This window comes from Panthera leo, chromosome D1 (genome assembly GCF_018350215.1).
Source record: "Panthera leo isolate Ple1 chromosome D1, P.leo_Ple1_pat1.1, whole genome shotgun sequence".
Taxonomy (NCBI): Eukaryota; Metazoa; Chordata; class Mammalia; order Carnivora; family Felidae; genus Panthera; species Panthera leo.
Window position 1 is genome coordinate 15,744,198 of NC_056688.1, and position 13,499 is coordinate 15,757,696.

Consider the following 13,499-nt stretch of genomic DNA (forward strand, 5'->3'; position numbering starts at 1 on the left):
GGTCTCTGCTGAACCCCTATCCAAGTTTCCTCCCCATCTCCCTTCCACCCCTCCCTACTCCTAGCTTTTCTCCTCCAGAGCACTTATAACCTGAAATTATATGACCTATTTATGTTTATTTGCTCACAGCCTGTCTCTCCTGAGAAAGATCTATGAAGACAGACCTCCTCTCTTTTGCTCACTCCCGCAGTCCCACAACTAAGAGCACACAGCAGACATCCCTATTTGCAGAATGAATGAGCAAGTAAATGATTAAGGGAAAACGTACAATGGAAGGTGTAAGTATGGTCTTAGCCCAGACTGTCCCTCCAGAAGCAGAACCTTGATTCAAGGACTGTGGGCAGGTAGTTTCTTTGGAAGGTGATCACAGGGAACGAGAGAGTGAGAAACCAGGAGAAGAAAAACCCAAAACAAGGACATGCTACCAAGCTGGCTGTGCTGGCCTTGATCCCACTGGAATGTTCCTTAAAGAGTGTAGAAGCGTCTTCCAATTGTCCCCTGAGCATTGACAGAAGTGCTGAGCTCCTGCACTGGTCGAGGCTTCCCCCAGAGGTGCTGTGCTCTCAAGCTGCTGGTGCGTGGGGCTGTCTGGGCTCCCCCAGAACACGAGGAGCCAGGGCAGAGAGAAAGTGATGTGTAAGGGACACTGGAGACGAGACGTGTCGGCACAAAGTTGTAGCCCATTGACAACCGGCTGGAATCAGAGGAGGATCCAAGGATGGGAGGCACAGCACAGAAGCCCCTGCTGCCCGACCTGTGATGGAGACGTTCATGGGGGTCACAGAGGGGTGTTTGGCCCAGCTAGTGTGTTCAACGCACATTTTTTGGACGGAATTAAAAGGAGTAAAATGAGATTTATTAAATTATGCAAAATGAGGTTGGGAGACTCTCCCAAAACTTGAGATTATAAGATCCGAGCCCACAGTTCAAACCTGGGGCCGAGAGACGACCCAGGTCGTCTAACAGGTGCTGAGGGCACAACGCACTGGAGTGAAGGAAACAGGACCCTCACACGGAGGGAGTGTCCACCAGTCCCTCAGACTAATGGACAGGACCACAGCCAAGTTTCCATGGCAAGGCTGTCAGTCTGGAGACGGCCCACAAAGAGGAACAGGCCACAGAGCCACCAAGTGGAAAGAACACTGGGCTGGCCCGGAACTCAGGAGACCTGGGTTCTCGGACCACCCAGCTAGGTCACGTCGTATCAACGCGGGGCCCTCAGTCTCCCCAGCCAAATGCAGAGAGTATGCTTCACTCTGACTTCTCTCTTCCGTGCCCCGGGCATACTGTTGTCACTGAATATACCACCACATTTAGCGCTCGCTTCACTAAGAGCTCTAGAGAGCAGAAACGTCTCTGTATGCTTCACGCCCCGCCGATGCCTAGGTGCTCGGTAAATGTGATGAATAACGAATGCACAAACGCACGGATTTCCTCACAAGGAAAAGCACATGACAAGACGGTGAAGGTGCCTGATGTCCAAACGTATCATGGCAATGCTGGGAACGTAACCTACAGCTGCGTGGTTCCTTGGGACACACTAGACTGAGCCCAAGAGAAAGCAGGCGATACACATAAATGTGATTTAAATTTTGTCTGCAGGCCTGTTGTCTCCTTAGCTTAGTCGCATCATACCATGATTATGCCCTTCCCTGCAATTTGCACCCTATGGCTCTCAGGTACTGTAGGAACTCGGGGCTACAGACCCAACAGGAAGCCTAATGCAAGGGGATGTGGTCAGGAGGCAAGGCAAAGGACCGTGACAATATTCAGCATGCAGTCATTCACTCCTTCAGCTAACACTCACTGAGCACCTGCCACGGGCAGGCCCTCTGGGAATACAGCGGGCGATAATGGAGATCCTTCTCCTCCTTGGCTAAGTCATCTCTGCAGCATGCACGCACGCACACGCACAGGTGTCTCCACCTACCTCCTCCCCTGCTCCCCTCCCCCAGCACCGTGGCACTGAAGTCACCCACGCTCTGCAAAAGCCTCACAGCTGGAAGGGAACTCACCGTCCTCAGGTCCGATGGCACCTGGGGCCCACCAGCTACTGGGGCTACAATGAAACTGGAGGCTTCTTACATTTTCCACCCATCTCCCTCCCAAAGGCTCCCAGCTTATATATGAAAAGCCTTATCCTAGGCTCTGGGGAGTGGGGAGACACCCACCCCCCACCACACACACACGGCTCTGCAGGGAAAAACCCAGGAGACGGGGAGCCCACCAAGGCCTTGACATCCAGCACCGCCCCACCTGTTGTTTTGTTGGCCTGTTTGCTACTCTGGGCAGACAGAACATTTTCACTTCTGGTCCCCAAATGTGAGAATTCACCAGGCCACTGGCTTCCTGTTTTGTACCAGATCTGCTTAAATACCACTGCTTCTAGACAGCTTTTGATCACTAAGCAGTTTTTTAAATATGGTAATGATACTCCCGTGTGCTCCCACTTTGAGGTTCTCATACCACTGGGGCAGAGAGAGAGCACCACAGAAGCTGGCCCCGCATGGCCACTGGCATGGAAGCAAGATCAGCACGACTGAGAGAGAACCTAGAGGGGAGCCGAGACCCCTCCTCACCTGCCCAGCCTCTTCCTGGTTTCGACCCTTCCTTAAGGTAGCCCTTAAACAGACAAAGTCACCATTCGTGTGTGCTCTGGGTCCAGACCTGGACCTGATGATGGCCACAGGGTTGCACGTGACTGAGGACGAGCAAAGAAAATCAAAAGCCTTGGTTTTTAGAGCACCCAAAGCTAGACTGGGGATCAAGCAAAGCCCGAGGTTCCCCGAAAAGACTGAGCAATATTCCCTATGATTTCCTGAGACATTCGTGGCTATGGCCAGAGCCATACAAGCTGCCACAGAAAATTCAGAAAAGGTGTCAGGCCTGAATTTTGCCTGCGGCAAAGTACCCATCAAACAGGAGGGGAGCTCAGCTAATCTCAAGAGAGACTGGGAGGCCCCCACGGTGCCTGGCACAGTTCCTGGCCTATTAGAGAAGCTGTGTGAATGAATGAATGAATGAATGAATAGAAGGGAATAATCAATAATTCAGTTAAGGAAGCCAGAGAGTATTTGTAATTAAATTTGAGAAGACAACAAGACCCACCAGTGGGGAAGTGAAAACAGAGCTGGCATAAAGAAGGGGCAGAATTTGATGATTTGGAGGCTGAGGTTGGAGGCTGGGGTGGGGGGGGGGGGGTGTAAGAAAAAATAAAAGGAAAACTAAGGAATGGGTCAATGAGAAGCTCAGAGCTGAGGACAGGGCCCTTTCTCACCACACCAGAGGACCCGGGAAAGAGATCAGAAGCTAGTGGGAGGGGCCTGCTTCCTGGGGGACCAGGGACTCAGGGAAGCTGCCAGCTTGGACGGAGGCTCAAAGTGGCTGACAAAGGATTATAAAGAAAATACATTCTTGCTTGGCCTTAAGCAAATCCTTTCACCAGACCCTGATCCTCTGTTCCCTCCCCTGTGAGGATGAAGGGAGATTGTGCGTACAGAGCCCCTGCCCGCCCTCACAGGTGCTCAGCAAACATTAGTTTGCTGATAAAGAAGTTTCGGTTGGGAATGGTCCAGTCTTAGATGCTGGTCAGAGGCTGAGTAATATTTTGGATCCTAGACCACTGGAGTCTAAAGGGGCTACAGGAGTCACGTTTTACCACCCACCTCCTAAGTTAGAAAATCAGAACTATATACTTTGTATTTGCATCTTTTATTGAACACCTACTATGTGCCAGGTCTCACGCTAGACACAACACAGAGAGAAAAGCAACAACAAAAACAGACGATCCTTTTGCTCCTTCAGGTAAGAGAGCAGAGCCTTAGAGAAATAGTCCGATCCCTCGATTTCCAGATGCAGAGACACAGATCCATGGTGAAGTGACGAGCCCGTGGCCCCACCCAGCACGGCAGGGCAGGCCAGGGCTGGACCCTGTTCGACAGTGTTCATTCGTCAGCCCACTAAGCCTGTGGGTCAGGCTCCATCTGTGAGGCCTCCAACTCTACTCAGGCTCCGGGACAGTCAGCAGCTGTGCAGCCTCAGGTAAGGCAGGCTAGCTCTCTGAGCCTCAGTGTCACCAGAGGCAGTATGCGGCCACTGCTAGACTCCCCACGTCACAAGGCTGCCACAGGGTTTAAGTCGCAGCGACGCGCGTGAAGATAATTTGTCCTCTGCACATTGTGCTGTGCAAGCAGTGCGGCTCTTCCGGTCACTGGGCGTCTTTCTCTAGGACAAGGCAGCCCTCCGGAGCCACACTGGGGGGTTCCTACTGTATTCTGGAGCACTTCCTACGTGGCCTATTTCCGGCAGTTACTAAAGACCTATGGGACAATAACCCTGCCCACAAAGGGCTCACCCTGGTTGGGGAACAGCACAAATGGAGGACACACGGCCACCTCCCATCAGGATCTAACGGGTGACAATGAGCCGGGAATCCTGAAGGAAGCCACAGGGAAGAGGACACTTGAGGCAACCCTGGAGACTAGCTGTGGCTAGGAGGGGGTCACAGGGAGGGAGAAGACATTTCCGGAAGCCCTGGCAAAGGCACTAAAGAGGAACAGGGTGGCAGAGGGACCGGGAACGGCCAGCCCATAGAACTGCTGGCTCTCCTGACTGCATCCTGGCTCTTGGGGCTGGCAGAAAGGATCGTCAAGAGGAAGAGGAGGCTGTGGGGGAGGCCCCGGCAGGGCCATGGGTCTGAGTGCCCAGCCCACCCGGACCAGTAGCCAGGTTTCCAGGCATCTGTTCCCTAATCGTTCCTGAATACGCTGGAAGCCGCCACTTCAGGGCTCTCAAAAAATTCAGGGCAAATCCTTGGGTGAGGCCCGGGGTCAAGGCTAAAGCTGTGTTAGCCCCGAGGACTGCGGAAGTCAGGAAAACAAGAAGGAGGCAGAGGGGACAGGGAGCACGTCAGAGGACCCTAAAAGAGGAAGTAGCCCGGTCTCAGTTCCCCTCCCAAGGATGGGAAATACCCTCCGTTCTCCCAGCCCTCAGCAGCTGCTCCTGCCTCCCTACCTGAAGCCACCAAACCTGGGGCAGGACCGCCTGGGCCCCGGGCCCCAACCTTTCATGTTTCCCCAAAGTTGCTGAGGTTGCTGAGGCCCTGAGCACATTCAGGGACCTGTACGGGCTGCAGACCCAGGATCCATGCTGAGCAGGGCATTGTCGAGAGTGTTCTTGAGGCTGGACACCCCATGAGTTCAGGAATGGGGCCCAGCCTCAGAACTGAAACCCAAGAAGGATGTCAAAATCAGCCCATCCAAACCTCCTCACTGCTCTCCCACCACTCTCCCAATAAAGCCCTCAAGGGAGAGAGGGACACAAAGCCTGTGAAGGCTCTACCCGACTCTCACCAACTCAGGGATAGGAGAGTTGGGGCCCAGATCAAGACCTCCAAATCTAGAGATCTGGTTTACTAAGTCAGAGCTTGGCTACGCTGAGAGCATGGCCCCCGGATCCTGGCAGGGAGGGAGGGCACAGGGGCTGGTAATGCCCCCTCTCCTTCCTTCCTTCTTTCTCAATCGGCTAGAACCCAAAGCAAGAAAGAAACCATGCCCTGAGGAAGCAAGGACAGGAAGACGAATAATATGACTTCTCTCCTCCTCGCCTATCACCGTCCTGGGCTCCGGCATCGTATTGGCCTTGGTCCTGGGACGTCGGCAGGTTGTTTTCACTCAGGTTTCAGCACTGGCAGGGCCTCTCTCGGGCTCTGCTCTGTCCACAGCTGCCCCAGGAGCTCAGTCTCTCTGGATTGAACGACTCTGCATTAAAGGCCTGCTAAGAAGACACCCCAGGGCAGCCTCCACCTCAGGTCGAGTAGGGCACAGACCAGAGGAACAAGTAATGACTCCCAAGGCAGACAGCTCTACCGTCCATCAGCCTACACTTGGTTCGTGACTTCCCTCGCGCATTAGCTGGGTTTTTTGTTTTTTGTTTTTAGCCTCGCCTGGTTTCCTCCCCGACTCCTACCATTTCTGGTCTGCCCTCCCCATCACAGGTCAAGCCTTGCACAGGAAATGCAGAACACAGGGAGAGTTCTCCACCACCAACGCGTGCCCACCCATTGCAGGAGCCTAGAAAATCGAGTAAGATCATGTTTCTAGACTATTTTAAGTAGTGACCTCCAAATTATTTGGGAGGCACGGTGGCTGGTCAGCAGCAGGGAAAACAGACCCAGGTGGCGGACAGGGGCACGGGAGGGTTGAAAAGCACCAGAACTGAGCACAGAGCGGGGAAAGGCAGGGCAAAGGCCAAGCTCAGCCTTGAGCTGTTAGAGGAAGTTGGTTTATGGTAGGAAGGTTAAAAACAGTATCTGGAATCACCTCCACTCCCACATGACTTTGCCTGTTGAAGATCTGACTGGTTTTCCGGCCTCTGGAGTCAGCCCTTTAAGGGGAAGTGACTGGGGACGCCCCATGCAGAGCACCCTTCTGGGTCTGCAGGCCCTGGTCACACAGGGCTGAGCTGGGAGGGCTTTGTTCTCCAGGACACCTGGAACCCCTCCACAGGCTCAGGAACCCCAGGGACACCTAGGAAGGAGTCTTTACTCTTAGGCAATGCCTGCCATTTTGGTTTGTATGAGAAAGCCACTGCTACTCTACCAGACTGTCTCCAGAGCCCAGACCCCTCTTGGGGGTTCTCCCAGGTGCACCCAGAGTGACTCCTCACTGTCCACAACAAGGGACCAGGCCAGACCTTGAAGACCTAGGAGGGTAAAAGTAGCCCGGGGACCCCGGAGGAGCAGGTGCTGAGCCGGGAGCCTCCTCCTGCAGAAAAAGCAAAGGGAGAGCAACAAAGAGATGAGGCTTGGGAAGAATTCCTCTAAACCACTGCACCAGGCGAGGCTTTTCCCAGGCAGGAAGAGAAGCTGAGAGAAAAAGGGGGGGGAGGGTCCATGAGGAACTGCTCGAGGGAGAAGGTGGATGGGAAAAAGCAACTGCAATGTGGAGGGGGAGGGGCTTGAAGGCAGGCGGAGGGAAGATGTGACCCAAGGGCCAGCCAGCTACGAAGCAGAGATGGCTCCTAGGCATTCAGTTCAGAAATGACACTCTGGAGCGGTGCTTCTTGGAAAGAGTGACCACCTAGAACCTTTGGCTCAGAGCAAAGAGTTGAGATAGAAAGCCTGATTCTAGAAGCTGCCATCTGATTAGAAACAGAACCTCCCCAGGAAGGGAAGGCAGGACACGGGTTGAATGCACAGGTGGAAAGGAGTTGTCTGGTGTTGGCAGGTGGTGGGGACAGTGTGACGCTAGGCCTTGGTTCCTGAGGTCACCTCCCAGAGACCCCACCCCTCAAGAAGTGGGGAGGGATGAAGACAATCACCTCTTGGTTTCCGAGCAGTGCTTGGTGCTAGGCTTGGGTGCCTGGACCATCTGTGGAACTGACCAGGACAGGAGATTCACCCAGGAGCTCACCAACCTTCCACTCACCTCTCCAGGGCTCCAGAGGCTGACACTCCCCCATCAGACTAGCCTGTCGGAGAACTTCACGTAGCTGCCATCTGAACTGCTGACGTGGCCACTGATGGTGAAGGGTGGACCCACCTCCGGCTCCTTCAGGTTCCTGAGAAAGATGATCCGATCGGCTTTTGGGGGCTGAGAACCTGATCTCTCCTTGGGACCACAACTCCCTAGACCAGCGCATGGGAAGAACTTCCCGGCAGTGACTCCCAGACTGACTTACGTTCCAGAACAGGAGTAGGACCATTACTTGGGGCCAGAGGAGGAGGAGGCCGGCCCTGTGGCAGAGAGTGGACAAGACGGCTCGGGAGGACTTTCTGACCCCCACTCCCTAAATCCCTGGTGGTCTTCATTTGTTCCTTTCCTTTGACGTCACACTGTGCCCGAGGTTATCTGATTTGTAGTCAGGCCTGTGTCCACCACCAGCAGTGAAATGGCTGAAGACAGAGACCACGCTCACTGTACCCCTAGACACTAACTCCACAGCCCCTGTGACAATAGATCCTTCCTGAATAAATGATGAGTGAATGAAGGAATGGATGACTGGTTCCTGCCAGGGGGTAAATGCTAAGAGGGTCACCATCAGCATGGTCTTACATAATCCGGTCCAAGTTCAAGTTTTCATTCGTGACACTTTGTAAACAGACCCTGGCTCCTTCCTTTTCTCTGGTGTGCTTAGGGGGATGGGGAAGGGACAAGGAAGAGAAACCCTAAGTTTTGGCTCCGTACCTAACCCCACCCCTGCCATGGATCTACTTACCGGATCTGATACAAGTTGAAGACAAAATTGGGCCCTAGGAAGACAGTCAGAAAAGAGAGAGTTAGTACCTCCAGGGAGATCTGCCCATCAGCTGTCTGAGAACATCTGGTGCTCCCTCACCCCATCTGGGAGGAGGGGGGTGGCTGGGCTGGACCTCAGGATGCTGTGGGAGGGCCCCACGCCCATTGGTGCACCCCATCTGCCCAGACAGAGCCACCAGTTTTGGGGGGCAGATCCTGCCGCTAGGCATCCCCCCCTCCATTACCGGTACTGATTATCCTGGGAAGGAGACAGTCCTAGCTTAGAGTCCAAAAGAAGGAGAGCTGGGCTTGAACCTGGACTACGCCTGTCTCTAACCCTGTGACTTCGGCCCTCCACCTCGTCTATAAAAACCAGAGACTAAGAATCCCATCCTTACATGGAATTTTAAAGAAAATCGTATTAGGCGAAAGCGCGTTGGCACATAGTAGGTGCTCAACAAACATTTATGGACGCTGTGGGCATCCGCTGCAGACCTGAGAAATGTTCTCTCCCTCTGGGGATTCCCGCATGCCCTGCCAACTCTCCCCGGTCCTGTGGGAAGCACAGATGTGGCTCAGAGCTGGGGGTCCCGCAGCAAATTCCAGGAGACTCCCAGGGAAGCTGAAGCAAACTCGGGAGGGGGGTGCCCAGGACCCACGGGCAGGGGAAAAGAGACACAAGGAGCCCGAGTGGGGCCCCTGGCCTCGGGCCCCACACGGGCCTTGGGGATGGACTCCTGTGGGCTCTGAGGGAAAAGAAAGGCAGCTACCCGCTGGGTAGGAGGAGCCCTCACTCCCTCAATAAAAGCCCAGTACCCCACACCCCCCTCCTCAAGCGCTCAGCCACTGCCACTCAAGTCTTCAACTAATGCAGCCACCACAGGAAATATCTTTGCATGATGCCACGCTGAAGGGTGTGCAGCCGCACCCGAACTTGCCCACTGCGACAGGAGAGGAGGGGCTGGGATGGCAGGGTCCGGCGCTCACTCACCCTCCCAGCAGTACCCACGCTGGTACCACTTGGCCAGGCTGTAGCCCAGGACGGACACGAGCAGCAGCGAGAGCCCCACACCAAGGATCAGGCCCAGGGTGCTGATGGAGTCCTCACCTGCAGAGACACACACGGCACCCTTGGTCGGCTGCCCAGAGCCCTCTCCCAGTCCCCCGCCCCATGTTCCAAGTCTCCTCCCCTCCCTCCCCGCCGCCCCCTAGGAGTCTTGACCTGAGCTAGCTAGATGAGCCAAGTCATACTAAGACAGCAGAGTCTGATACTGGAGATTTTGAGAGTTAGCCCGTTTACCCAAAGGAACAGCCCTTGACAACAGAGACAGTATGGAGCTGGGAGGGCCTCTTGAAGCCACAGGCCTTCTGCTTGTTGGAAAAGGCACTGCTGTTTGGGGGGAGAGGCCAGGAGGTCTCTGTTCAGCCTCACTGGGCGGTGGAGAAGGACAGCCCAGAGACCTCAAAACCTTCGGTACCCTCCCTGCAAAGCCTGTGGCCCCAGTGGCAGGGTGTTTACTTTTAAACTGTGTGCTGCTTATACTTATCGCTTCTTCTTCCCTTTTTGTGGTATGAGCTAAATTTATGTTTTATTTGTAAAGCCAAACCCAAGGGAGAAAGGGAAGAAAGAGGGAAGGTGGAGGGAGGGGGGGAAGGGGAAGCAGGGAGTGGGGGCGGGAGGGGGGAGGGGGGAAGAAGGACCGGACACCTCCCGGGAAATGACGTGGGCCTGAAGCAGAGAGGGACGCCAGCTTTCCAGGAAGAGGCTGACAACAGGAGCACCATGGAGAGACCCGTCTGCCCGGCCAGGGAGGGACGAGAAAGGCCAGTGCCATTCTTGCTGGATGAGTGCCAGGAGCGTGGAAGAATCAACCGACCCCCCCATCTCCATGGCCCCGGGTCCCGAGGCTCCGGTGGGGGGAGAGGGGCGGGGTGCCAAGGGGCCAGGAGGTTAGTGGCTAAGCACAGCCTTCTGCACGGCAGGCTTGCTTCCGAAGCCCAGGTCCGTTATTTGCCAAATGTGGGACCTGAGCAAATCCCTTTCCCTCACTAGATTTCAACTTGCCTTTATGGGGAAAAAAAAAAAAAAGGCATGAGAACGTATACCCATGGAGTCGTTGTGATGGTTAATGGAGGCATCATACGGACAGCACTCGGACGACTCCGGTGAACGTTAACGACAACATTATTGTTGTCGGTATTATCGTCACATGGCGGGACTGTATTTTTTAAATACTTCACGATCTCCCCTGCCCTAGCCTTTCCTTTCTCCCATGCCCCTTCTTTCCAGAAAAGCATCCTGGTTATTACCAGTGAGCATCTACTCAGCAAAGAGAAAGGGAGAGCCCAGTGCAGAAAGAAAGGGCCCGTCCTCCTAGTTTTAGATTTCAAAAGCCCAGGCCCTTAGAAAGATGGGACGGATTCACAACTTGGACAGGAGATGAGCCAAAGCAAGACGGCCCTCCTCGCCACACCAGGGAAAAAAGTCTCCAGCCTGGGGGAGGGAAGGGAAAAAGCGAGATCCAGAAAAGGGGAAAAAAAGCACGGGAAAATATTGAAAAGATGTCAACAGGGTCCCAGAGAGAAAGTCCTTGTTCCCTGAGTCAAAGGCAATAGAACGTCCAGGCAGAGTTGTGGGATCTGAGAGCCAGAACTGTGCCCCAGAAAAGACAAGAGCCCAGCAAGGAAGAGTTTCGTGGAGCACCTCGGCGGATGGAGCCTCAGACGGCCTTGAAGTGTTGCTGTGTCCCCTCGTGGCACGGGAGCAACCAAATGGTTTGTGTGTCCCCAGGAGAAGCAGAGGGGTCACGGAGAGACCCCCTCGAAGGAGTGGAAGGAGTCACACAGCTGGGATCTCAGGGATCTCAGGACCCCACACAGCTGATACTCAAAGCCCAGTGCAGGTGATGGCCATTGCCACAGGTGCCAGCATGAGCAGATGGCACCCAGGGCAATGCATCCTTCCCCCAGTCTCTAAGTTCCCCCAAAACGGGGCGACAGGGATCCCCAAAGCCACTAACGGCACCTTCTCTGTGCCAGGCTCTTGTTCTAGACACTTATATTCTTTTCAATGTTTATTTTTGAGAGAAAGAGAGAAAGCGAGCACAAGCGAGCAGGGTAAGGGCAGAGAGACAGGGAAACACAGAATCCGAAGCAGGTTCCGGGCTCTGAGCCGTCGGTTCGAACACGCGAGCCGCGAGATCACGACCTGGGCCGAAGTCGGATGCTTAACCGACTGAGCCGCCCAGGCACCTGTAGACACTTGTATTACGGCAATAAGTAAAACGTAAAAATCCCTGTCCTCAAGGACCTTATATTCCCGTGGAGAGAGACAGACAATAAACAAAGTAAATACATAAAGTATAGCATACCAATAGGTGGCAGGGAGAAGGAAAGAAAGCAGAGGAAGAGACGGAAAGATCTGTGGGGATGTGAGTACAGTGTTAAATAAAGCAGTCAGGGGCAGGCTCGTGAAGAAGGGGACAGTTGAGGAGAAGGTGCCACAGAAGCTGAGGAAAGGAACACGCCACGTGGGTAGCTGCAGTAGAAACACGCGAGGCAGAGGGGGCAGTGGATACAACCGAGGCAGGGGCACGCCAAGCAGGTTCCAGGAGGGTCGAGGGGGCCCAAGTGGCGGGCAGGGGCAGGAGTCACCAGAGGATTTGGAGCAGAGAAAGGACACGACCTTGTATTAAAAGGACACTCTGCCGGCTACCGTGTAAAGAACAGACCGGAGCGGGGTGAGGGGTGTGATGATGATGATGAAGGGAAACCAGTCAAGAGGCCACCGCGAAGCTCCAAGCAGGAGACGCTCATTGGAGGAAAGTGGTGCGAGAAACCCAGAGGCCGAAGTCGGAGAGAGGCCATCCGAGGGGACAACAGAGAACGTGACGACGACCCAAGAGCTCCAGTCTTCGGGAGCGAGGGGGAGCGACCCAGAGGTGAGTGGATGGGTGACTCAGCAACGTGGTGTTCGTGGAAGCTGAGATTTGCAAGGGTTTCATCACAGAAAAGTACCGGGAGGAAAGCACCAGAAGGGAAATCACAGGCCTTCCGGAGACCCAGCTGGTGAGGAAAGGAGATGCACCAGCTCCGTGGCTGCGATTCTGTCCCCACCAACGGTGCCTTCTGGCTTAGGTAGCTTCCAGACACAGTTACCACTCTCTTTCACTTCTTCATCTCTCTGGGATGCTCTGGAACTAATATTCTGTACCTAGTCTCCCTTTGGTGTACCTTTCCATTTTTCTTAGACTTCGCGCACACAGAAACTGCACAGAATAACATGGTGAACTTCCATGGACCTCCTAGGAAGCTTCAAAGAATCCTAAAGTTCTGCCATTATGGTCTGTCACCTTAATTTCAGAGTAGCCTTCTCCCACCTCTCCCTCTAAGACCCCGTTCTCTCAAATTTGATGTTCAGCTGCCCTAGGCATTTTTTATGCCGTTTCATTTTTTCCCATTAAATGTGTTTGTGTCTGTGTATCTATCTGTATCACTGTTCTGCTTTTCAAACTTTACAAAAATGATGGTAGGGTTACTTCCACTTCTGGCCGTGGCAGAATAAGAGAGACCGGATTTACTCCCCTCCGCCCTTAAATCACTAGAACACCAGACAAAAGTAGGTAAAATAATGGAGAAAAGGTCACGCCAGAGGATGGTTCCCAAGAGGCAGAGATGAACTGAGGTATACTCTGTGACTGCCCAGCTTACTGCCTGGGGTCGGCTCCCACCTCCAAATACCGGGAGGTGAGACCCAAAGAGAGTCCAATAGTCCAGGCTGAGGGAAAAAAAAAAAAAAAGCTGGCATCCAGGAGACCACCACAGTTCAAATTTATGGGACCAGAACACCAGAGAAGAAGGCTGGCTGCAGAGAGAGATCTCCAGAAGTCTGCAAAGGGGTCCCCTGGTGTCTCTGGCTGTGATTTGTCCTTTAAACTTGCTTGGGGGGGTGGGGGTGGGGGGGGGGGAGCGCCTGGGCGGCTCGGTGAGTTGCGTGTCCAACTTTGGCTCAAGGTCATGATCTCACGGTTCGTGATTTCGAGCCCCACATCGAGCTCTCTGCCGTCAGTGTAGAGGCTGCTGCAGATTCTGTCTCTAAGAAATAAACATTTTTAAAAACATAAAAAACAAATTTGCTTAGGGCAGAGTTGTGGTTTTCAAACTCTTATTTAAAAGAAATCCATCTCTGCTCCAAGGCCCCTACTCCTTAGTTTTCTACTACAAGTTTTAAAGTTACGTTTTTCACAGAACAGTAATCTGCCC

General features: G+C 53.8%; 1 protein-coding gene across 1 annotated transcript in view; it reads right to left on the reverse strand.

Moving 5' to 3' along the window:
* Positions 1-3,238: 3,238 nt before the first annotated feature.
* The window catches only part of SMIM35 (small integral membrane protein 35), a 50,165-nt gene continuing 39,904 nt past the window's right edge, over positions 3,239-13,499 (reverse strand). The window contains exons 3-7 of the mRNA XM_042906010.1: positions 9,229-9,345; positions 8,218-8,251; positions 7,681-7,735; positions 7,428-7,560; positions 3,239-6,764 (exon numbers count right to left, since the gene is read on the reverse strand). Coding sequence (XP_042761944.1) covers positions 6,703-6,764; positions 7,428-7,560; positions 7,681-7,735; positions 8,218-8,251; positions 9,229-9,345 — 401 coding nt within the window. The 3' untranslated portion in view covers positions 3,239-6,702. The remainder of the gene's footprint in view (positions 6,765-7,427; positions 7,561-7,680; positions 7,736-8,217; positions 8,252-9,228; positions 9,346-13,499) is intronic.